Raw genomic sequence first — 25,623 nt, 5'->3', positions numbered from 1 at the left:
ACCAAACTTGTAAGTGCCTCTACAATCAAATCCCTTTTCATGTAAAGACACAAATTGTATTTAATGCACATCTGGGTATTCCTGCATGACGTCACACAAAAGGGAATAAATGAATGCCTTGAAGTGCCAATGGGAATAACTTCAACAATTAACTGAACTTTTCATTGACAACATCCAAGCAAATTTACCTTCAGTTTTCTCCTGAAATTACTTGCTAGACGAGTGTTATGAGATGGGAAGACAAATGCAAATTTCCCATCGAGTCAAAAGAATGTGAATGGTTTAATTCATCACTGCTTTATTGCATTTGTATGATTCACATTTTCATATGGACAGGTTGTTTAAACAATCATACAGCATAACAAAATTGTAATGTGCATATCTTATATAATTCAGCTCATAGCAAGTGACAGAATACATTTTTAAGGCTAAAAATTCCTGTGTAGCCTTGTAAGTAGTACGTTACGCTATGTCCCGACAAAATAAAATTTAACTGAAACGAAAATTTAAACAAAGCTAAAAATGTAAAGCTCAAGAATGGCGCACAATGACCAGCATCATGCAGCAATTAACATCAATGTCAGCTAGTCTTATGTCGTTAATAAATAAAGCTCAAAAAATATAAATCCACAACTAACAAAATAAACTGTTTATTTCAAATGTAAAAAGGCAAAAACATGAATATTAAAAAAAAAATCAGTGTCATAAAAAAAACTGCCAAACAATATTAAATAACAGTAGCAAATTGGATAAGAATGATAAATTAATAAATTACTCGCTAACAAGAACATGACAAAACATTCTATTTTTGTGATATGGTAAGAATCGGTGTACTAGTAAACTCCTAATATGCAGCAGAAATGTGTCAAGCTATACAGAAAATGAAATGTTAGATATTGCTGCCATACATTAAAGGTGAAAGCTTAAAATATTTTTGTCCCTCAAGAAAACCTCTGGCTATTGTCACGTTACAACACATCAACAAAGCATGTCTGACAACACGCCAGGGTGCTGCAGGGCAGGCGCACTTGCCAGTGACAGACGCAGTATCTGTGCGCAATCACTGCAGCCGTTTTCGTCGAGCGGGGCTTCCAGTAAAACAACACGAGGACTTGTCGTTCAATTTTAAACGACGCACCCACAAATTGCGAGCTGCCCTTTTGAGCCCCCAACACAAGCTTTTTCACCCTCGACATTGTCAGCCAATCGTGGGAGGTGTGAACCAGTCGCACGGGCACGCACGCCAGTCTCTCACACTGCTGCTCAGTGCGCGCTTGTCGATGTGACGATGCGACACTGCCCCACAGCAACAGCAACAGCAAATCATACAAAACACAAATGTGGCAGCAGTGGGGCTCTGCACTTTGCGAGCGCGCATCTGGATATGTTGCCGCATTCAATCAGTGGCCAGAAATGAACGGACTGAAATGCACATTGTGCACAATGTACCTTGTTTGTACTGCATCGTGAAATATTGCCCAGGTTTTGTACTTGCAAACCATTTAGCGGCATGCTACTTTAATTGTTTGATAACAAAGTACTTAATTGCATTCTGTGTATCTTTTCTGTTTGCACTTTAATTACATGCACCATATCCAAGCCAGTCGGGAAAATCTGAATCAAACAATTAAAAACCGGTGATGGGGCTCAGCATAAATCTGCTAACACACCAACTTCCTTTATCAAACTTTCGTCTTATTTTATTACTAAATATAGTTTTGATGTATTTAGTTTTGATTTGAACTCGGTGCCTCTTAGTAGGTCAGATGACAGATCACTCTTTGTAAGAAATTTGGACACCATTGGTAATGGCCTCACAACATTATTCACAATGGTCAAGTCAATGTCAATAAACAAGGCAAAACCATGAATTCTGAATAGAGATATGAACAGCTGCTAATATAAAAAAAATTGTGCCGATTCAACTAATTTAGAAAGCAACTACTTTTAAATACAAATTTCACCCCAAGTTCACAAACACCAGTGAATTCAAGATACCAAAGCTACACAAACCATAGCCAGATGACAACAACATATGAATCAGACATTATAAAGCATAGTGCAATAGTCAAGTCAATTACCATAAATGTAAAGGTAGTTATATTAACTACACCAATTTGCCAGCCACTATCTCCATTGTATTTAAATTAAGACATCAAGAAATATATACATATGCAATTGCACTGAGATGCCAACACACAACATTTTACAATTATAATATTGACCTCCAAATGTTTTAAGGTATGGGGAAACACTTGTTTTAGATGCACTTGAGCTAGATGACTTGAATAGCTTGAAGTAAAATAAAACGATAGATCTTGAGCTAGACCACTATAATCTACAGCATTATCAGCGATGACGAGCTAATTTTGTTTTTTGTTCAACAATACCCTCCACATCACTTGAAAATAAAGAGCTAAGGAAGCCAGCGGTTCTGCAGAAGTGTGTTGGCCCAGCTTGGGACTTTAGCACTGTGCAGTACAACTCATCAAATATTGACGTGTAAATAGAGCTGCCACGAAAACTAGACGCTTGCTTCTGCTTAGAGGTGACGTGTAAAGAGACGCGTTTTAATAAGTGATATTCCGAACGTGCGCATGCGTCTTAGTAATCCGACACAGGCGCTAGGTCAGGTGTCAGATGAATGGAAATGTTGGTGTACAGCTGCTCCACACTGACTGTGGGCTCGAAGCGCAGGTTGATGAGGCCGTCAAGCTGGCTTCTCTCCCTCGAGCGTCTCAGCAGAGAGTACCTGTGTGGGCGACCAAAACAAACAACTTGAAGGAAAGGAGCTAAACAACTGACAACATTACCATCATGTACTGCGAAAGGAGCTTGGCTTGAATGGGGCACAAATGTGCTTATTCCTAGCTGCCTTGTAATAAATTTGCAACATAACACTGTCACCTTAATATGAGGTTGTTCGTGTGTTTTTTGTGTGCAAAATCTATGGTTGGTCTGGCGGGTCCTGTTTTGACTGAACCTTAAAAACGTGTCTCCCGAATGATTATAAACCAGCGGCAAACCAATTGAGATTCAATGGTAATAAACTACTGTCATTATTCGACGGCTCCCGGGTAACTCGTCACTCTGGCCCCCGCCAACCTGTGCAAGCTCCACCTATCCCAACACACACAGGTCCTCAATGGCACTTATCCGTTGTATTATTTTAAAATGAGGTTCATGTTACAAGCCGGGTTATTGTAAAGGATCAGTACCCAGCAGACAAACCAAGCTATCATGTACACGGTCGCATTGTTCATAGTCTTGACCTTGTTCACATCAGCTTTCAAATGACACGTCATTCATTGAAATTGGTGGAGCAGTCTAGGAGTCTTCTTCAAAAAATATTTTTCTCTATTCCATCTCCCTCTATGGAAAAAAATTCGTCTTAATCGGACACTCGGCTTTGCAGACCGTCCAGCAGTATTTGTTTACGAAAACAAACTCTGAACAAGTCAGGCTTTTTAAACAAATGCTGCCGTGTTACCAGTTGTTATTGGCAACAGCACCTCATCTCAACAATACTATTGTATACAAACTCACAATGCATATTTGTGGAGCATTATGGGTAAAAGCATATATGGGAAGAAACCCATTCTGTGTCTCCACGTGAATAAAATATGTTGTATTATATGTACATATTGGTTTTCCAAACAAATATTATTCAGCAGCTTTGTTTAAGCAACAAAACTCTGCACTGGTTTTGACATTATAGGTCATATCAGCAGTTGGGCTTTGTTAAACAAACAATTCTGCATTACCAGATGTTATTTACCCAAACATTCTCCAAAACAAAGCATAACGAATTTGTGTATGCTTCAATAATGAAAAGCGGCAGTATAAATATAAACTTTACCGATGTAGTATTCACTGAAAACAAGCAGCCTGGGCATTGTCGAAAAAAATATAAAGCATTTCTGAAAGAATGTGTGGCTTTAAAGACACCTAACAGCAAAGTGTTTCTAGGCAACTTATTTGTTGGCATGTTCAATACCACCAGTGTAGACTTCGGAGATGAGTACACATCTACCAAACAAAGTAAAGTTTATAGTTGCATTTGTTGGCATATACTTGTAACATAGCACAATCTTGGTGTAATGGTGAAACACACATTTTGAAGACTTTGTAATGTATGAGTTTTCTCGAGATAATGCGGTTTCCTCTCAAATGCAAAACACTCCTTAAAATGTTGAACTGGTCAAACCTTGCATTCAGGATCCTTCTACTAAACATTATAGAGACTTGGCGATGCTTTTATGGATACATGGCATTCATTATTATAATGTTATGCAACTCTTTTCAAGAGGTATTATTCCACTCGTACAAAACTTAGGTAGAAAGTAAAAATCACAAAAAGCATAGATATACATTTAATATATTAAATGGCCCATTTTTTGCAATTTGCCACTACTTGAAGGAGAGCTGGAGTCAAAGCAAAGCAGCTTGGCTGGTGTGGCAGCGTGTTTAAAAAAAAAAGCATGACCAACTGACCGTCCCAGAAACTGAACTTCGCCACGGTGATGATGGGGGATGGATTTGTACCTCCCGATCTCTCCCTCTGGCCGGCTCACATTGTAGCCGGCAAACGTGACCCTGCACGGAAGACATATGCACCAAAGTATTCATGCGACAGGCACATCCACTCCCTCACTACCTAAGGCACAGTGCTGGCAGGCACCGCTGTTCATTTTCTCAAACATCCAGGTGAGAAATACCACAGACTGGCTCAACTGCATATCTACATGAGTATCTACAGTACACGTAGTTGAATATATATTTTTTTATTCCACAGAAATGCGACACCAGGTGGCATTATAAAAGTAACGATCTTATTTCTCATCTCCCGACAGTAACAAGCAACGATAATCTATTTCTTAGCACTTAGAATTGTTGAAAACATTGTGTTTGTTGATAGAAAATAACGTGATATCACTTCGCTAATGGTAAAAAATATGCTGGTGCAGTATTAAATTAATTAAGGTGAAAGAAACCCTAAGTAATAACTGCCACTGATGCATTAACTAATGTGACACCAAATAATGTTCTGCTCAGACAGCCACTTTCACCTGTTCCAGAGATCATCATCCTCTCCACCCCAGCCCCAAAAGGCATTGGGAAATCCATTGATAGTCTTGAACTGTTCTGTAGTAAGGCCCGACACGCCGCCAAAAAATTCAGTGTACGGCAACCTAAATGAAACAATAAAGGAAAGAAACACATTTCTGTCGAATATACAATTTTAAAAATATTTGTAAAACTCTTTAGAAATAGGATTAAACGAAAGGTTATTGAGTTTGATTGACATGAGATGAACAGTATTTGCAGTGTATGAAAAAGTAAAGTCACATTTATATCTTAAACAGATGAGAACTCAAGAGACAAAGATATTCTCACTTGCAAGAGTAACCAGGGTCACCATAATGATGACAAAAAATACCGAAATGTTCTCTTAGCATAAACAGATAAATATTGAACTGACTTCAGAAGTAGTTTCATATTATTTGCTAGAACCATTCTCTAAACAACTGGTGATAGGTTATTGCGTCACATCGGTGACGTCACATCTGTGATGTCACCCGCATGTGGCAGCGTCACATAGCGTCACATAGTGTGCCTGCTGACGGCACGCATCCTCCCCCACCCTCCTCGTAGGCCGTGTATTAATCCAAGACAAGAATCCAAGTCTCGGGCGAAGTCGGGTAGTAAAGCTAGTATGGTGTATGTACAATTAAGTTGTGTGTAGGCTTCTCAAATTCATAATCAACGTTTTTTGGGTTTAGATCGCGTTATTTATAAATGTGTCGTAACCCTCCACCACCCGACACGGCCAATCAGTAAAAAAGTGTCACGTTGAAAAAAGACAAATAGTTCACTGCTTTAGCCCACCGGTGTGTTGAAGCCACAACATTTACAATTTGAGTACGACGTTTCGCTGGTAATTGCATCCAGCATCATCGGGCAATTCGCCAAAATGGCTTCTCAAAGCCATAGCAATGTTCATACGATATGACAACTCAAACAAAGCTTTGGTACATATCAAAAACACACGTGGTATATGTATATAAATGGGTTGCACCATTTGTTATTGATGTGATTGTTAGAGGGTAGTCAACATTTCAGCATGACAAGTGTTTCAAACAAATCAGCCTAATGGATATCAAAGCCGTACATTTTATAAACAATGTAACCATCAACTTCCAATCACCACACTAAAAGTATGATAAATCAGTTTTAGTTATTGAAGACAGTAGGGCATGTAACTATACCCCCTACCAGTGATTTGATTAATTATCCAGATTCGGGGTCATATTGTATTCCAAGAGTCCTTGTGACAATGTTTTACCTCGTGTTTTTTTAATCGAATTTCTATAGCTGTTTTCTCTTAATTTGCCTAAATGTAACATAAGATAACTTGCATATAATTTAGAGAATTCATAAACAATTTGCTCCCGCATTATTTAATGCAAAGAGCATATGTGTTAGCATCAATGTTTTAATTGATGAAGCAATATATCGTTGGCAATGGCTTGGGGAAGCCTTCATCCAGCAGTGGATTGTTCATGGCTGACAGTGGTGGTGATGATGATGATACAACAGTACAGGCCAAGAATACACATACGCAGTGCTCCACAAACAGCCACATCCCTCACTCACTTGTAGGCATACTTGTCCAACTTGACAGCAAAGTGGCGAGGCATCTCGCTGCACCCGTAGTAGTTACGGTCATTCTCAGGCACATGGTCCACATCGTGAAACACGAAGCAGTCCCAGGAGTATGAGCGCAGTGCAGCCATGAAGCCCGCATTGAAGAGCATTGCACGGTTGAAGAGTCGGCTACCCGCCTGCTCCACAACAAATATGCCAAACTCCAGCCGCTGGCGGTGCAGAATCGGCAGCAGATGCCGGAGTAGGATGGGCAGATGCTCATGCCGGTTGCGGAAGGGGATCAGGATTGCCACCTGTGAGTTTGCAAAATAAAAATTAGCGCAAAGGCTCAGAATTGGAACCGAGGACAGGAGGTGTGCAAGGTGGGTGATTGAGCAGGTAATCCTGTGCGCGTGAGATCAAACTGCAACGCAGGCACATTTTCGGACAATCAGGCGCATGAAAAAAATGTGTTTCATGGTTACTATGAACTAACAAGCACAAATGATCGAGAGGACAGTGCTAACAAGGTGGCTACCTTCCCTCTGAGATTCAAATAGTTCAAGACTGATGTCTTAAACGAGTGATTATGGTTTTCAGGAAAATGCTGAAGTGTGTTTCACTTATTGGTAAACCAGTGGTAAAAGTTAATCAGAATCAGTATATTCATTTGTACTGGAGGAATCCGATGAGCTACACAGCTCTTTTTCAGAGATGTCCAGTCGGGGCAGGTCCGAATGTTACAACAATACAAAAACACGATAGCAGTGTAAAAGTGTGTTGTACAAGACCACTGGCTTAAAAAGGGCACAACTGTATTCAATGGTGATAGTAAGAACTGTGATACAAAACAATAGCAATGCTTGGTCAATACAAAGCACATAAATCACACATGTGAATGAACACACAACTCAACAAGCTTAATTTCATTTCTGCTCACTAAGCTAATACAGCGCCACGTAAGCAAATGCATTGTTTTCAAAGCCACGAGTAGCAATTTTAATTGTACTATAATTGTGCGAACATTGCAAACGTTAAGAGTTTTCATTAAAATGCAATCTGTATCATGGTTAAACATACAATGGTAAAGTAATTTAGGATACAGCTAAACATAACCACCATGAAAACCTTTCTTGAGATTTTTGAAGGAACTCTATTGTGTTTAAAGACTAGACATACAGGTCAACTATAGATATACAAAGCAATGAATAGCTTTTTCATCATACTTAAATAAAGATAAATACATTTCCCTTTATAAACAACACTATCAGAAGCAACCTCTAACTTGTATTAACTTCTGCTATTGGTGCCATTTTCCAGACAGCAGTACATGTGGTCAAACATTGTTAAGCATTCATAAGTTTACTATTGGGCAATCGGTGTTGAAAGTCACTGAGTTAACTGTTAAAAAGTATCACATAGAGGCCTGTGAGGCAGAAGTGAAAGTTTCCTCTTTTCATATCCAATGTGTTCCTATGCCTGTATATATTGTCACTAACCACAATAGAATTGACAAAGGATTACACTAACTGGGAGGGAGATGAAACTAGAAATAACAATTCATTCTCTTGAAATTACATTGAGAGATGAGTCGACAATGTAAAAAAAAATCCACTAACAAAGAACACGCTCACATCTTGTGCAGAACACAGTAGCATACAAAATGTAACACGCTGACATTATCTGGATAACTATGACAGCTTAAACAGTAACAGCCATTAACACAAGCTGTCACCGTGGAAGCAGCTGTAATTGAATAAAGATTTTTTGGTGATACGAACCAAGGCGAGGATTGAGACGCAAAGAGTACGCATGGTGCACACTTTATTGATAGATTGCCACAATTTTTGTATATTACTGCAGTGAGCAACCCTCATCCATTCAACTGTTAAAACATCCTGCATAGGCCGGACATAACACAGAGTACTCTATTCACAAAGCTGAGCCATTATCTACTTTACAGGCTATTAACAAGCAACACACGTGCTTCGAAACACAAAGTGCTCATTCTCTTACACTTTAAATCTCAGAGTACACGCTGATTCATTGTGAGATCTGTTTCTTGCGTGGCCAACAAAAAATGTTACCAAAAAAACATTAACAGGTCATAAGGCTGTCGTGCAAACACTTTCTGGCTCCCCATAAAATTATTTGTTTAAGCCACACGCCAATGCCAGCAGCAACCTCCTTTATAATTCAGGGTCACCCAGGGCAGCACAACCAAGCCACGAACACTTCCTTGGAACTCCTGAGCTAGAATATTTGGACATTGAACAAGGCATCCACTGATTTAACTTAACATGCTACACGTCTGCTCGAATTATTATCGTAAGATATATGCCACAATTCAAAAATGCTTTGTAACAAAGTCATACAAAATACTGTCAACATCGAATTAATGAAATATGCATGTATTCTATTCCAAGTGTCATCATCATGAAAAAAAAACATTATATATTTAGAGTAGAGCTGTGTGATTCTCGTGATTCCTAGTCAGGAACTGCGATTGCATTTTTGGAATCAAGACGGTAGGGCAAGGCTTAGCCTGACGAGTGGTGATTCTGAAAACCGTAAATCAAGTCGAGGAGGAACCCACAGAGCTTAGCATCGGGCTGTCAGGTGCCGTAAAATATTCAGATAGTGAGAATTTTTTTAAATTTATAACTGAAAGTAACACTGTACAGTTTGCCATAAAAAGTCCGACTATGCAAACAAAGGCAGCAGATATTTCATATATAAATTAGCATTATCAGATGGTGGATATATGACAGGGTGAGGTTAGATTTGATAATTCTAAATCCAGAAGCAAGGTGCACATTACTAGGCCACCTGAATTTTAATAAATTGTACATCTAACAGAATTAACTCAATCCATCTTCATTACCAATACTATAATCCTTTACTTTCCCATGCACACTCACTGACTAATTAAAATGCCCATTCTGGCCTAACAGAAATGCAACAAAAGAAACAACGCGAAATAATTATTCTAAATATTCTGTTTAAAACGTCATATTTTAAAGAAAGATAAAACTAAACTGCAATCTAAATTGCAATATTATCTACAATTCCAATTACTGTTTGCAGCCAACGCTTTGCAGATGAACTGTGTTTTTCTTTCTATGAAAGCAAATTTAATGAACGCATGCACAAGTCTGAGCACAAACACCACGATGAACAATTTAAGAAGATAACAATGGTTTAATTGTGAAACCGATTGTTGGTTTATATTGAAAACAATATTAAAAATGGCTTTATGAATTAAATAATTAGCACTGAAGCATTCTTCCAATGAATAAAAAATAATGGTCAGTCAAATTTTGCCACTTCGCCCATTTATCACATTGAATACCACAGGACAAGGCTTTTCAACTGCAAGTAAAATGAATGCCTGTGGTAGTCGGGCAAGATTTCACAATGCCATGCTCCATGGCAGGATGTGCAGTTGTAGCTGTCAATGGTCTTTTTTGTACTATCTTACTACAAGCCAATTGTTCACAACCATTACTGGTCACAACAAAAGGGCTTCCATCTTGTTTTACACATTCACAAAGTGGACACTGTCCGAAAAAAAATCCACCGTTGTTCCGTGCCTGTTTATTTCTAATGAGCACTGATTTTGTGAGCACTAATTTTGCGAGCACAATATATCTTGCCTTCATGCACTTAGCCTTTTGGGTATGGATCACTGACTCAATGATGCACAAACCATGTATAGAGGAACCATCTGTTCTATATAAACCAGATATCTTCCCTTATTTCTACCTCAGAGTGACAATACAAATTCTCAAGTTTACCGACGAGTGTGTACCGATGTAGAGTGTCCATGAAAATGTATTATTCTGAAACAGCAACAAAAATACTAAAAATGAAAATGTTCCAGTGTGCATGTTCCGTGACAAGCTTAGCAAATATAACACATACAAATACAAACAACAGGGACAAACACGCACACAAGCATGCACACACAAAGCAGCACAAGTGAAAGAGTTCACGGTTTTTCATGAGCATTTTTGTAATGGCTCAATATTATTTTAGTGAAAGAAAGGCACCACCGGCTCTTGCAACAACTGCATGGGGCACTCCAACCATTGCGTTATGCTTGAGCCTCTGCTAGCAAAAGAAAACGGCCACACCCTCCCTACATGGTACCTTCCAGCGAGGCTGGCAATCCGAGGGTCTCCAGAATCCACCAGGCTCGATATGCATGTCGCGCGCCAGCTGGCGAGACACCTCCCCCATGCTCACCTCGCTCATATTCACCTCCATCTCACCCTCTGTGGCACACGTGCACACACACACACACGACCGAATGCTTGCACTGAAGGTCGAGTGCCACCGACTAGAACAGTATCCCCTGTGCTTATTATGCCCGACTTCCGTTGCAAGTTAAAACATGTTCAACTAAATAGGGATCTTGTACGCATGCAGTTTTTCCTATTTCCAAATGTTGAGCGATTAAGTCTTTAGTGCTTACAAAGCAAAAGTGGGATGCTGCCTGTGGGAGCTATTTGAGCTGATTGTGAGCGGATGCAATTAGCCTTCATGAAACGTTGATGTGGCATCTTAGAGTGCATTTTTAGTCACAAATTATTCACTGTAACCAACATGCAAACGTGTTTGTATGCATTAAATGTACGGTTTAACCAACAAAATGAGAATGAAAATGAACAAATGCATAATGAAAAAGCTAATACAAATTTCTTTCAGCAAAATGAAATGAGATATTTCATAAACACTCAAAAATACATTTAAAAACAAGTTAACTCAACAGTTAATAAAAAAGAACAGCTAAAATTACAGAATTTAAGGGCTCTTTTCTTATTTAGGTAAAATTTAAATGAAGATTTTTTTGTAGAACATGTATGTGTTATCTACGTTTTAATAAGTCATACGTATTTTTACTATGTATGTAGCCAAGTATTATCAAGGTGTAAATAATGGTTGTGGTTTCTGAAGGTCGAATGCATTTCAGACCAAAAATTGATGCAATACCAAAAATTATAACCGGTGACCACATTAAAATTATATAAATTTGGCTTTTCGAAAACATATCCTTGGCTCACAATAGCTGAGTTGAGCTACACAAGCCCTTTTTCCCTCAATTTGCTTTACAAGGATGATGGTAGGCAATATGGCAAACATAAATGTGACTCTTCTTAGGTTTTTTCGGTAAAGTCACGTAGAAAGTAAAATAAAATAAAAACAAAAATCACGACGTTTCGGAGGCAACACAAGTCTCCGCCATAGCCAGATTAGCTGTATCAAGTGTGATACTTGATACAGCTAATCTGGCTGTGACGGTCCCACCTGATGACGGAGACTTGTGTTGCCTCCGAAACGTCGTGATTTTTGTTTTTATTTTATTTTACTTTCTACGTGACTTTACCGAAAAAACCTAAGAAGATGATTCCTTGCAGTCACGAAAGCTTCAAATCTAGAATAAATGTGACTACTTGCTTTAAAAACCCAAAAGCATAAAAAATATATGCAAAAAAAAGGACGGTGGTCAGGAACCAAGGCCCCTCTACTACTAGAAGACTGCCCGAGTTTTCATGTTCCCGCTCTGCAGTGGCAACTGCCGTAGGGAAGCTGTTACCTGTCAGTAATATCTATACCTACATGGTCACCGACTCTTGACAAATAAAATATGAATAAAATAATTTCTGGAATTTCTTTTGGTGGTTGACTAGGTTGGGAATATTTAGCCAGAATGGATTTGCTTTCAACTGTAGTGGGCATTCAGCCAAGGCATTGGGCCATTGGGTGAAAATAGCTGAAGTGATATGCATGAATTCTTACTCATGGATGGCAGTCGCTCTGGACAAATGTGGTCTGGCCGATAAGTAAATCCTGCTGGCAGGTAAGTGGTCATCTCCATCTGATAATCACTCGAGTTTATCCGGTATGCTGTCGATTCTGTAATGGAAACATTTTAAGGTAATACAATATGCAAATTAGCGTATGAAAATTTTGAATAAAATTATTGTTTTGTGCTCTTACACACTACCACACAGTCCCTAATAGGGCCAAGACCCTGACTGTATTTTCTAATTAAACCTTCAAAATGTATTCATGAGTTGATTACTGCTAATATTAGCAGCATGTTTGGAGAGTTGTTTTCCATTCTTTAAATGTGCACACTGTAGTCGTGTTATACAACCAGTAAAATCTCTATTTAAACATTTCCAACTTATAGCACAAATTCTCTCAAAAAGGATAAAAACTGCCACCTACTATAGTATGCATCACACACACGGGTCAATTTGTTACAAAATCATTGATCCAATAATACACAGACAAATGTGTTGAGTGTTTTGGTCTCTTCCCACGACCACCCCATTCCCCAGTTCGAAATGTTGTGGGGATTTTAAATCGAAAAAATACCCTAATTGAAAGTGTTACAAATACAACCTGCAAAGCACTGCAGTGCCTATATGATATAAATTAAATATGTGAGATATGTTTTATTTAATGTGAATAGAAGGTGGTTATAAGTGGGATATAGATCAGAGCATTGAGTTGGCACGGCTGAGCCGAGATTAGAACCCAAACAGCTGCCAATGATTAAAAGCAGGTTCTCAAGTAGAGTGAGTTGATTGTCGCTGCCGGTTACCATTGAATCATATAAATTTGGATTAACACTTCATTTGGCGAAATGTCAACATTAGAAAAATATATCGGTATGGCTGTCATGTAACACATAATTTCAAGCAGAGCTTATGGAAAAATGCTCCCCCCGACTGTGTAAAGGATAAAAAGGTCAACAAAAGTATGTATCAGTACTGTGAAAAATATGTTCCATGGGACATTCTTTGACGTGGGCGCCACTGCTCTGCAAGATCTCCGAATGTATTTTTTGTCTCGTGACAACTGTAAGAAATTTGGGGAAATTATATTTTTCACGTCATTAAAAAGTCTACCGCAATTAAATGGAGTCCATTTACTGGGTTTCCTGCACCAGCAGTAATGAAGTTGCACTGCGGGGCATTAATGCAGCAGTCTTAAAACTCAGTCACCAAGTAATCTAAATTGCTGCTAGATTACACCAACACTGAAAACAAGCCCCCTTCTGTCCATACACAACACGTCAAATGCCAACCGGCAGTAAAGAACATATTTGGCTATGTAAAATACCACGTGATTCACTGTGTATTTGCTTGTTATATATTTTTTTCCCAATGGATGTATTAATTCACTATGTATGGTGAACCATTGATGGTGAATTAAGACAGGTTATGAGAAAGTTGTGTGTTAATAATGATTAAACAATGATGATAACGATGTACAGGTTTCCCTTGCTTAATGCAGTCGACGCATTCCAACCAAGCACACAAAGCAAAGTCGCACGAGACAGCTGCCTACCGAGTAGCTCAAAAGTACACACAATGTTGTCCCACATCAGATCTCGTAGCCGCATGAGTGAATTCAAACCGCATATTTTTTTATTTTGGGTAGAAATGGGTTAGCCGCATACATGCGAAATCGCACAAACTGAAACCGCATAAAGAGAGGGAAACCTGTAAATGTTAACAGCAATACTTGGTAATGACGATGTCACTCTACTTATGTGAGAGCAGTCTCAAAGGTACTCGTCAAAGGTCGCAACCGGGTCCCCGATACCCGTACCCTACCCGATACCCGGCTACCCGTACCCGGCCGGGTACGGGTAGGGTACGGGTACCCGTTTGCGACCCTGGTGCGGCCGGGTACGGGTACGGGTAAGAAATCAAAACCCGTTTGCGACCTCTGGTACTCGTACTTTGTGGTAACTGAAACATTTTTCTACCCCACACAATTCCTGCCCAGTGAAGGCAAACGATAGACAGAAAGACCAGTTGACCTCTCACCAGTATCGTTTAGGGACGAGTTTGGCGCCCTCATGCCAACCCGGATCACCTGTGCGTAGAAATTCCCCAGGCTTCGATGCACCTCACTGGTGCGTGCTTGGATGACAAACAGGTACGTGTTTGCTGCAAGACAGGACAAGAGTAAAGGTGCTCTCTATGAATCATTGTGTACCATGTCAAATAAACACCGTATGCATGTTTAATTATTAAACACACACTGCACAAGCATGTACACTGCCTTGGATTATGTAATCTGTACCCTTGTAAAACATTTCAAAAGTGTTAGTGTTAAGACTATTTAAAATGAAAAGGAAACGAACATTCGTGAAGATTTTAATCAGACCTTACAAATGTCTGTCGGTGAACATTGTCATTTCTCGATTAATTTACAAATATGCTTCACTAAGCATATGCATTGTCATCCGCATCATTATTCATTCATAATGCTCTCATCATTATTCTTAAATATTAATTAACATCATCAACACTTCATGAATGCTTACAATTATTCATCAACGATGTGATGTCTATCCCGATTGATAACTAAAGCAAACCAATTACTGGGACAAGAACAGACCATCCTTAATCTAATTTTTTTCATTTCAAACTGACCTTGTGCACCAATGGCCTTGATGTAAAAAAGCACGCCGTACAAAGGAAGATATTTCATAAGGAATCCAGGGAAAATAGGTACCAGAATGTGGAGTAAGCACAATTGCCTGAGGGCCTGCAAGTGGCAATTTGTACCCCAGTCCCAATAGATAGCACGCAGCCAATGATGTCTTAAACACATTTTCTTTGCTATAAACTGGGCTGCGTGTTATTTTGGGATTGAGAAAACATGCTTACAATTTTCCTACCTATAATCCATGTTATGCAAGACATCATTTGAAGTACCCATGATCTTTTTCAGTATTTTTACGATTTTTTAAAATGTTGTCGCAAATTGTAGCGTCACCTTATAGGCGTGTGAAAAGTAAGTAACCATCAGCTGCAGTAAGCTAGCATTACTTCCAGGATTTGTAAGCAATGTTTCTCTTAATTCAGGATGTTCATCAAGTTTACTGATTATATGTATTGATGGCCAGATTTAGTTCTGAGACTTTTTATTTACACGTGGTATTAATCTATTAGAGTGTTCGGCATATGGGGGCAGTCACAATTAAAATTACACGAAGCATCACAATTGACATATGTAATGAAACTTAAAAAATCAATGGAAAATGTTTTATACGTGCTGTTTCTATACAACTTTCACTCAATTCATGTGAGCTATATGTGCATACGGCACCCATGGGATCAATTTGGCCATCAGCGCAAGTAGCACTGGATGCACTCTCGTCAAATGAGTCACTAAAATAATGTATACACGGTGGAATAATAAAAAAAATGGTTGGTTGTCATACACGTCAGCTGGCTCAGAACCTCACGAGGCTCATTTTTAGCTCCGTTGCCTCTGGATTTGTGCAGCGCAGCAGATTCACCATGGCAACAAACCCATCCCCGCACTGCGACCGGTCGCCATGCCGAGCGACGATGTCTAAAACTGACTATGTGAGGCGACTGCTTCTTTTACGTATTAAAGAAAGCAATTTGCGGCAAACATTTTTGCAGAACTGTGAGAAAATGGGAAACTGCACAACACGGCTTTTTAGTGGCAGCTGAGGGTTTCATTCTTGGCAGACATGTTTTTTTACTTTATAAAAAATAAAATGGCAGGTCTTGTTGGAACAATTATGTAGCTTAGTATGAAATTTATAGTTTGGATATCCAATCAACCTTGAATAAAAAATGGGATAAGTCTTAAAATGAGAAAAACGCAATTACAAAAGGTATTGCTTTGGCCGAGACGTATTTACAATAATAATTCAAGATGACAAAATACATAACGGCTAATATGTTGGCCAATGTTTAATTTCTCTCAACATAATTTTACAGTCATATGATGTTTCCATACACACCAAGCTCTGTTTCAATGTTATGACTTGAACAATGCATATGAATTCACATGAGACTGTTTAAATACACCAGATGTGAAATTGTTAAATATGTGAGCATGCTAAAAGGGTGGGTGTGGTTTTTTTGTAAGTTATACCCAGGGTATCTCGTTATGTTCACATGTTTACACAAACCTAAGCATTTTTTTTACAAAAACAGTTTCACAATCTTCTAAATTAGTTTTTGCACAATATGGTATGAAGTGTGCATGTTTAAATATGCTGAATGTAAGAGTTTGGCAACGTTTTTAAAAAAGGCAAAAAATTCGTGCTATAATTGCATTATCCAACTATTTCAAATGAATATGGCAAGAAAACTCGAGATCGGATAGCTCAGCTCCAGGCAATTATGCTGCTCATTATTTTTTCGAGATGGCGCATTTAACAGCTTAAATCAAGTGGCGAGCTGGAGATACCCCCCGGAGTAGTGCATGTGGTTTTGCACATATGCAAGGTAATAATCGCATCAGCAATAGAACAATTGCATAACAGCATAAATATTATACCATTGTCATTCATATGCCATTAATGTTCTTCTGGCCATTTGGAAAATATATGACCAGCACATCCTCAATATAGGAAAAGGATCATCAACTTGAAAAAAGACATAGCAGGAATGGACATTGCAGATTTTTTTCTTAATTTCAAGACATCTGCTCTTATTCTGAGCATGCTTCCTAAAATATCACCAGATGTCACATTCACAAAACGTAGCTGTTGTATGTTTTCAAGTGTGACACTAAACAATGAGAAAGCAGAAGTTATAATTTTGGCAGTAAGTGTGCTAACCATAATAGGTTAAGATATAACAAATCTGCCCAACACTTTCATAGAGAGTACTGAAAGTGGTTTTAATTTTTTATTCTAACTTTTTCACTTTTGCACAGAATAATTGTCAAGTGACCATTTTGCAGCTCCTGTGGTAATAGTGCCTCACAGACTCAAAATGAGACATTCTATGGCAAGTGAGCAACATAATGAAGGTCAATGCAGCAAGGACATAATTACACAAGCAGACAACAGGGAGGTGCAAAGATGAGTTGAAGAATGAAATGGGTGGTCCAGAGAAGATTTTCCATTGATTTCACACGGCAATCAAATGTTCTTTCAGACCACAATACTCTGGGCTCTCTCTCTCAAATTATTCTCATCAACCCTGAACAATTTTAGTTCATTATCGCTGATTGGCAACACTGAGCCATTAAAAGAGCGTACAGACAAAAAATAAATCAAGATACATGAAACATGCTTTACTTCATCTCTGGGAAGACATATATTTAGCCGTATTTTTTATCTCACATTTTTTTTTAAGTTGAGGAGAGGTGTTTAAAAGAGACTTTCTAATTCTTTGCATCTCTAAACTAGAAGCAAATTAAAAAGAATAATGGTGTCTGTATAAAACATGCAAACAAATAAGGAGTTTAAAGATATGTTTGCTTTTGTGTAATGCTAGAGGATATATTTTTTTACATATTGTCTTTCTTTTACACGAGCTATGTTGCTGTTCCCAGTGTGAAATTGTAAACATCGTTTTCTGTACTAAACTAAGATATACTTTCCAAAAACAGATTTTATGAACTTGGCTATATGTTAGTGTATTAGCTACTAGCAGGAATAACATCTGCCTCTGAATACCAAATTAAAGGTGAAAAAGAACACTGAGCCACTTGGCCTGCACATGGTTGCCAGGGCATTTGCTAAGCTCTGTAGCAGCATGTGGCTGCTGTTCCCTTAGAGAAAATTTTGCAGCGTCAGATGCTACCCGAGTGCACGGGAGTGAACATTTCTCTGACCAAACATCTATGCATTACTGATGACCTAATTTTCCCAATTATTCTGATGCCAGTGGCAATGTATAAATGTGATACTGGAGAAGTGACATCATCTACACCTGCATGGGGAAAGAGGCTTTTAGGGTTCAATGGCTTTAAAAGTCCATTTCAGTAGCAAGGAAACTTTCATGTAGCAAAAATAGGTTTCATAATAAACGTCGCCAATTGCCAAATGATGCTGGATGCAATTACCAGCGAAACGTCGTACTCAAAAATTGTAAATGTTGTGGTTTCACTCTTCAACACACCGGTGGGCTAAAGTAGTGAACTATTTGTCTTTTGTCAACATGACACTTTTTTGCTGATTGGCCGTGTCGGGTGGTGGAGGGTTACGACATTTATAAATAACGCGCTCTAACCCAAAAAATTTTAATATGAATAATATTGGTCGCAAAAGCCTACGTGTTAAAAATACGTTTATTTATAGTGGAAATAGCTTAATATTTTCCTGGTATAGCTCATGATATTTTAGAATGTAATCATTCTGTGCTACCTTAGAAGGGTTTTGATGATTTTTTTCAATTTCCAAATTGGGAGAGTTGGTGAATATATATGTTGTAACATTTTTATATTTCACTAATAAGCCAAGAAATAAAATGAAAAAAATGTCATGGGCTCTTCACACATTGTAGTCTGTTACTCCATATAACTCTGCCTTAGGTCAATCTTGATTCCCTGTTAAGGGAATAATAAAATATAAAATGTCCAATTTTCTGACTTCTAAAATAAGTCTAAGTGGTCTCAAACATGGCCTCCTGAATTTAAGTTAAAGCCACAACATGGTTCCATACTCCTGTTGCTCATGAGCACCGAAGTCAACCAACTGTATTCCTATAACAACAAATGGCTCTTCACATTAAACAGCAAAGGTACGGTTACATGCAGACTAAACGAACCATAAAAGTGGTACATGACCACAATGGTATACAGGATTTGGCAAATATATTTATGATATATTATTTCTAGTGTCTTGCCATTTTGTAAAAAAAACATTGCTGCAAGTAATCCTTCCCAATGGGATGGTCTTTAAATTAATAGCATTACCAGCTGAGCTAATTTTACATATATAAAATATGAAAATTACCACAGTATTTTAAATTTTAAAAAGTCTGTAAACCAAAAACTATAAACCTTCTCCAAATGGTTGAAACCCTACCACATGTCTACTCATTATCTTATATGGCAGTTGAAACCAGATATGTTGTGCATTTCTAAAATTACAATTCATTATTGTGACATAATTCCAGCTCTGCGTCGGAGATACACTACACCAGAAAACATATCCTTTACTGTATCCCTCATGCAGTACAATGTTTAAACGAAGAACAATGACAAGTGATGACTACTTTCTACACAAGTTCTGTAATGAATAACACTGAGAAACCAACGTCAAACGGTACAGTCTGTTAGACTATTGTAGGTACTTTTTAAATACACAAAGATATGTCACATCAACAAATACACCGTATAAGGCTGCTTTGTGCAAGGACTGCTAAAATATAATAAGGTTTGGAAAGGCATCAATCTTTCATCAAGTGCCACTTATAAAATGCAAGCCAATGGCATCAGAATTATGCTAATGACAACTGGGGGCATGAAAAAAAACAATGCTTGGTGCTATGTATTGTATATATCTAAATCGTGAAATCCCACTGTATTGTTGTAAAAAAATGTCTGCGAACATTCATTGTATGTTATTGTACATGGGGCCAAGGATACTACCCACTTCAGCACATTATAAAACTGTCAGATGGCAGCTGAGCAATGGATTTGGTCTCCTTGAAAAAAATTTCGTCTAACAACTCCTTACTGTTTCACAAACTATTCATAGCAAGCCGCAGTCTGGAATACATCGGCATGCTGGCCACATTTGCATGCTCCAATTTAAAATTATGCCACACATTTTATGACATTATAGCGATCAGGCAAGCTGCCACAAGATTAAAATATATATTTTTTTCCACAATACTAAGCTGCCGCAGTCACAAAGCCATGACTTACCATAATCATGCCAATATATGTGCATGTAGCTCTTAAAATTCCACCATAAGCACAGATTAGAACAAGCACACTGTAAACTTAAAGTGTGGCATAAAATAATCATATTAATACAAATAGTGAACTCAAATTACAGTGGAAAATTTATGAGCTGACAGGGCTATCAAGAATCCGGTTCAGGAGCATCTATTGCAATTTAACACACCTGACTTTGCAACTATGGAAATCCCAGGCCTCAATTTTCTCATATACACATTACAGTAATTCTAAACTGAGCGCTCAGAAACGCAAAATCGATATGCTACGCACATATTGTATGTGCTAACAAATGTTTTTTTTGTGCACATTATACCAATGTGCACAAAAAGATTATTCTTCTCTGGCAATACCTCCGATGTTGAATGTGAACATTGAATTCATCCTGAAAAACCTGTCTGCCCGCAATGCATCAGCTGTTTTATTTACATATTTCAGTTTCATTTAATGGTGACATGCAAACACACAGCCAATAGCTCCACTTCAAGCCAAAACATTCCGTAATTTTGTATTTTACTCTGCTAACTTCCGCCCATGCTGCCCTATGCATATCTCCAGGCCAGGAAGGTATGTTTACAATGTTTTGAGGTTTTATACTACTATCCATTAATACAATTGGCTCTTGTCAAAAACTGATATATGCATGAAGTGGCAGATGTTTACTTTAAACGTAATGGTTTGGCAAAAAAACCCATTAGCATCAATAATTCATTTCAATTATGAGCATTTACCACAACCCTCAGAATGAACTTTGAAAGAAATGTGTGATTTAAGGCAAACAATGTGGTCGGTATGCTGTTTGTAAGCACTCGTGTAACCAGCTGTAGTTACTGATGGGAAGAGGAACGTATGCACTCCAGGCAAACGCCACTTTGTTGTAAACACAGCCAACATGAGGGTAGCGAATGTTCCCAGCTGAGAGTCCTAGAGAACGGTGGCAACTACAAAGCCTATTAGAGTACAGCCACCAGGCAGTGCCAAAAGGCAAACATAAGGCTCAGTGTCACAGAACAGAAAAATAAGAACCATCAAATAAGAGAAATATCAGCCTATGTCCTGTACAGTACTGCTGATATGTTTATATATTTATTATATTTAAATGTCCATGTGCAGCGGCTAGATACAATAACTTGTTTAACTGTTAATTTACAAGGAGGTCCGTGTGGTTTTATTCTGTACCGTAATACTGTATATTGTATTATTGCCATTTCGCTGACGGTCAATTCAGCAATTTGGGACGGCAAATGTCAATACAAGCAAGCTCGCAATGTACACCATATACCATATTTCCACCCATGAGCATCTCGTATTTCAAAGTGGTTGTTGTTGGCTTCTTTTTCACACCACTCCCTTGTATCCCACCTCTCATCTCTCTCCATTCCATCCTCTGCCTTTTTTATATGCCCACTATGCAATTTTACGGTTTGCCGTCAGTCCATCACCTTCTGTATATAGACAGTTCGCCATCAGTCAATCACCTTCTCTATTCGGTGTGTGCCATGTTCATATAAAAAAATGTTATCCGCATCTCCTTTTGTGCTTTGGCATGGCTTTCCAAACACAAAGATCGTACCCAAAGCCCCAAGCAATAAATATCTTAACAATATGCCATTTCATAATTCTGACCTGACTGACTTGTGCAGATGCAACTTCCAATGAAAGATTAGCAGGTGAAGACCATTTTTTTTTACACTGAATTGTGTCATTCAATCATACTCTCCCAGCAGGAATCAATGGATGGGTGCTGCCGGAAATCAAACCTATTTAAAGCACGTGGCCCACCACATAGAAAGGTTGCCTACCACCCACAAAGCAGACAAGCATTTTTGTTATCAGTGTGTGCACAGCTCCGTCGCTGTCAGCCAATACGAGACATTGGGGAATAGAATCTGGTAGGCGCTTAGAAAGCAGCTGTGACAGTTATTGGTGTTAGCATGGAAGGGGGGTAAAACCAAGTTGGAAATATATCAAACGCTGGTAAATAACAAATCAGATATATATAATTAGCCGAGATGTAATTGGTTCTGAGGCCTATTTCCATTGTACCTGTATTACGTCTGCTTTAAAATAGATTTTTTCATATATATTCTTATGAGCATATTGGGTGGACCTGTCTTCAATAAACCTTATCTCTGCCCTGGGGTGATAATATTGATGGTGCAAAACAGATCAACATTTGCACAGGAGGGAGAGCATTGGTGCACATTTCGATTTTATGAAATAATTTTTTTAATCTTTTTTTTATATCTCTATAATGTATTTATGGAATAAGCCAAAAACGATCAACACTCAGCATTAATACATTAAAAAACATGCTTGCTAAATTACAATTAAAAAAACCTGTGGAAAGAAAACGTTAAAAGGTTGCTGCTGGCAAGACAACCTGCAAAGCGTTAAAAATCGCACAAAACGAGAAAATTTAACAGAATTCACAAGCAACGAAATACAACCTCGTCAATTTAACGCCCCCCTAAAAAAAACCAGAGCCCCCCTCATTAATTGACAAATGTGCCCCCTTCTCCACAAAAACCCTAAAGAATCCCCTCCCCATTCATTGACAAACGAGGGTGGGCTGCAATTCTCCACCCCCATCACGCACCAACACACATGCGGACGAGGGCCAAACACATTTTTGTTAATACAATCTTTGGAATATTTCTCCGCAAAAAAAAATAATGCATTCATACGTAAAAAAAACCACGACCGTTATTGACGACGCGTTAACGTACAAAAAATATAAAAACAACCTCGCAGAGCTTTAAAACGCTTTAAACACGCACGTATTTTTTTTGGTAAATAATAATTTCGTGCCAATTTATATTTAAATGTGAGCCGTGATGCGCCCCCCCCCATCCCCCTTCGTCTCACCTATGCCCGGTGCGACGTAAATGAAGTACATGAAAGACGATGAAAAACTGAAGAGGAAAAGCAACGCCAGCAAACGGCGGGACGATTTCTTCATCTTAGTTGCAATTTGATCTTGTGTATATATTTTTGAACGTTCGCCACTGTTTGTAATTTTTTTTAATTTAATGCTTTTAGTACAAATGTATTTCTCTTCAGCGCAAGCGACGATAGCTCGTCCGCCGCCACCGCCGCCGCCTTCCCGCCGTTGCCATGAAGGGGGAAGTCGCCCAGAACGACTACATTTCATCGCGCGCATAGGCGGCACCACGGCCCGCGTGAGCCAATCACAGACCGGCGCCACCGCTTACGCGCACTACCAAATCGGAGCGCTCTATGCGCGTGCGTGTTATGAAATGCGATTGCACGCGTTGGTGTATTTCGTAGCGCGGATAAGTATACGCAGCCCGATTGGCTGATGAGCAATAATAACACCCATACTCCTCAAAGGGATATTATAATGCGACGTTTCGGGCAATGGCCCTTCCGTTTAGGGCAGTGTTATTGGCGAATGTGTTTGAGTTGTATTATTTGTGCGCCACTGCCAATGCAGAATCACAATAAAAATGGGTAACTGAAAATCAGGGCCGTCCATAGTGGGGGGCACGGGACAAATCCCACCGCATTGGGCCCCCCTCGACGCCTTCAAACAAACCAAACTGAAGCGCCACCTCCCCCCCCCCCCCCAAAGCGCGGGGCCCGGGGCGGTCGCCCCGATTCGCCGTACCGTCGGGACGGCTCTGCTTAGCTACATGAAAACTATGATTTGTCTCATGCAAAAGTGGCATGGACCATTCGCTTGCCAGCGGGGACTTTACAAATGTGGTGACGGCGGTACATTGAGCCCGCTCTTGCGCATGACGTCAAGGGGATATTTAACGTCCGATGTGAAGCAGGCGGCGTGTAGTGTTTTGTGGTAGATGCGACCGCACTAATGACCGGGTCGGCCGCTGGATTCGAACCGCGCCCCCACCCGCCCCCCTGCAACAAGAGGCGAACTCGCATTCTGTACCTCTAAGCCATGTCACCGCAGTAGATTGTACTACTATCACATCACTGCATTGTTTTATGTTACATTTGACACGAGATTGACCAGCTTAGTGCAACAGTTTTCATGAAAGCACGACTGATTTATGATTTTTGGGAAAATAATAAACGGTTTATTACAACCGTTTGACATTAAAACTTTTGGGGGGGAAATCACAATTTTACATTTTTAACCATTATTTGGTTTTAAATCAACACTTCATTGTTCAGTCGATTTCCTGTACATAGTCGCACCAATGGCGTTTCAACAGCACGCCAAGGCTCTGCTGAAGCAATTATGTGTATTGACAGCATTGTCAACCCCTTTCAGCTTTGCGATCATATTTAATCCATCATTTCTATTATTATAAATCCTGAATATGATGGCACTCAATATCCCATTCCTCATTATTATAAATTACTCCAGCTGACTTACAGCTAACTGCATCTGCAAAGGCTTGGGAAACCCTTCATCCAACAGTGGGCTGATCATCGAGATACACTGATAATTATTTTGCTGACTCTGGAGGGGTGATGGGTCTAGGAGGCATTTTCAATTACAACATCAAGAGTGGGAGGCATAATGTCTTAACAGCTGAACTAGATCACAGTCGTCTTAACGTTAATCGTATCAGGCTCAACCCAACCCATCTAAATCTCTCAGGACAAGAGTCAATGAAATAAAAAATAACATTCCTTAGTGCAGGGAAGTCAATAGTGGTTTTGTGGTAAAATATACTAATCCTGGCCATAGGAATGTGAGATTCCATTACTGGTCAAGCAGGGTAGCAAAAAGGCTTTTAGAGGCCCAGGGCAAAATGCCCTTTCTGAGGCCCCTCTGATCTAAGACCTAAGACAAAGCACTTGCCCAACACCTCCCTGTGGCCTTGAGATAAAAGCGATCAATATAAGGCACAATGCTTTTTTGTTTTTGGTACTCCCCACCACTTATAATATAATTATTCATCCACGTACAGCAATCTTCTCTCATGATGGCTCTACAACTGGTCATCATATAATCCCTACAGTTAACATACCCTGCACTATTACAGTGCATGTCAAATCACTGCATGTTTATATCTGGATGTAGGTAAATTAAGTAAAACTGATTTAACAATCATGTATAACTAAGCTGACCTCATCAACTGCACATACTAGAGAAGCCGGCTTAATAACCGATGACTAAAACCCAATTTAAACCCAAGATCTCAGCAGTGCCATCCCAGTGTAACTTGACTTCGCAATTATTATTATTATTTTTAAAGTCATTGGTCCCCCTGGTAGAAGCCCTGACACAAGGCTTGAACCCAAGATGTGTGATACTGGCTCAGT

General features: G+C 39.1%; 1 protein-coding gene across 1 annotated transcript; it reads right to left on the bottom strand.

Moving 5' to 3' along the window:
• Positions 1 to 536: 536 nt before the first annotated feature.
• On the bottom strand, positions 537 to 23,496 carry LOC144941966 (beta-1,4-galactosyltransferase 5-like). The gene is made up of 8 exons (XM_078868528.1): positions 23,230 to 23,496; positions 14,499 to 14,621; positions 12,451 to 12,567; positions 10,801 to 10,925; positions 6,658 to 6,962; positions 5,070 to 5,192; positions 4,495 to 4,596; positions 537 to 2,752 (listed from the first exon to the last, which is right to left on the bottom strand). The coding sequence occupies exons 1-8, from the start codon at positions 23,321 to 23,323 to the stop codon at positions 2,605 to 2,607; spliced, it is 1,137 nt and encodes a 378-aa protein (XP_078724654.1). The 5' UTR covers positions 23,324 to 23,496; the 3' UTR covers positions 537 to 2,604.
• Between the last annotated feature and the right edge of the window lie 2,127 nt (positions 23,497 to 25,623).

This window comes from Lampetra fluviatilis, chromosome 26 (assembly GCF_964198595.1).
Source record: "Lampetra fluviatilis chromosome 26, kcLamFluv1.1, whole genome shotgun sequence".
Classification (NCBI taxonomy): domain Eukaryota; kingdom Metazoa; phylum Chordata; class Hyperoartia; order Petromyzontiformes; family Petromyzontidae; genus Lampetra; species Lampetra fluviatilis.
The sequence above is the reverse complement of the archived record's forward strand: the minus strand, read 5'-3'. Positions and strand labels throughout refer to the sequence as shown.

Excerpts from the sequence above, each read along its gene's own strand:
- LOC144941966 (XM_078868528.1), bottom strand. The coding sequence starts at position 23,323 with ATGAAGAAATCGTCCCGCCGTTTGCTGGCGTTGCTTTTCCTCTTCAGT. Across the intron at positions 14,622-23,229 it reads TTACGTCGCACCGGGCATAG|CAAACACGTACCTGTTTGTC; the intron begins GTGAGACGAAGG and ends CCTGTCTTGCAG. Across the intron at positions 6,963-10,800 it reads ATTGCCAGCCTCGCTGGAAG|GTGGCAATCCTGATCCCCTT; the intron begins GTACCATGTAGG and ends GCAAACTCACAG.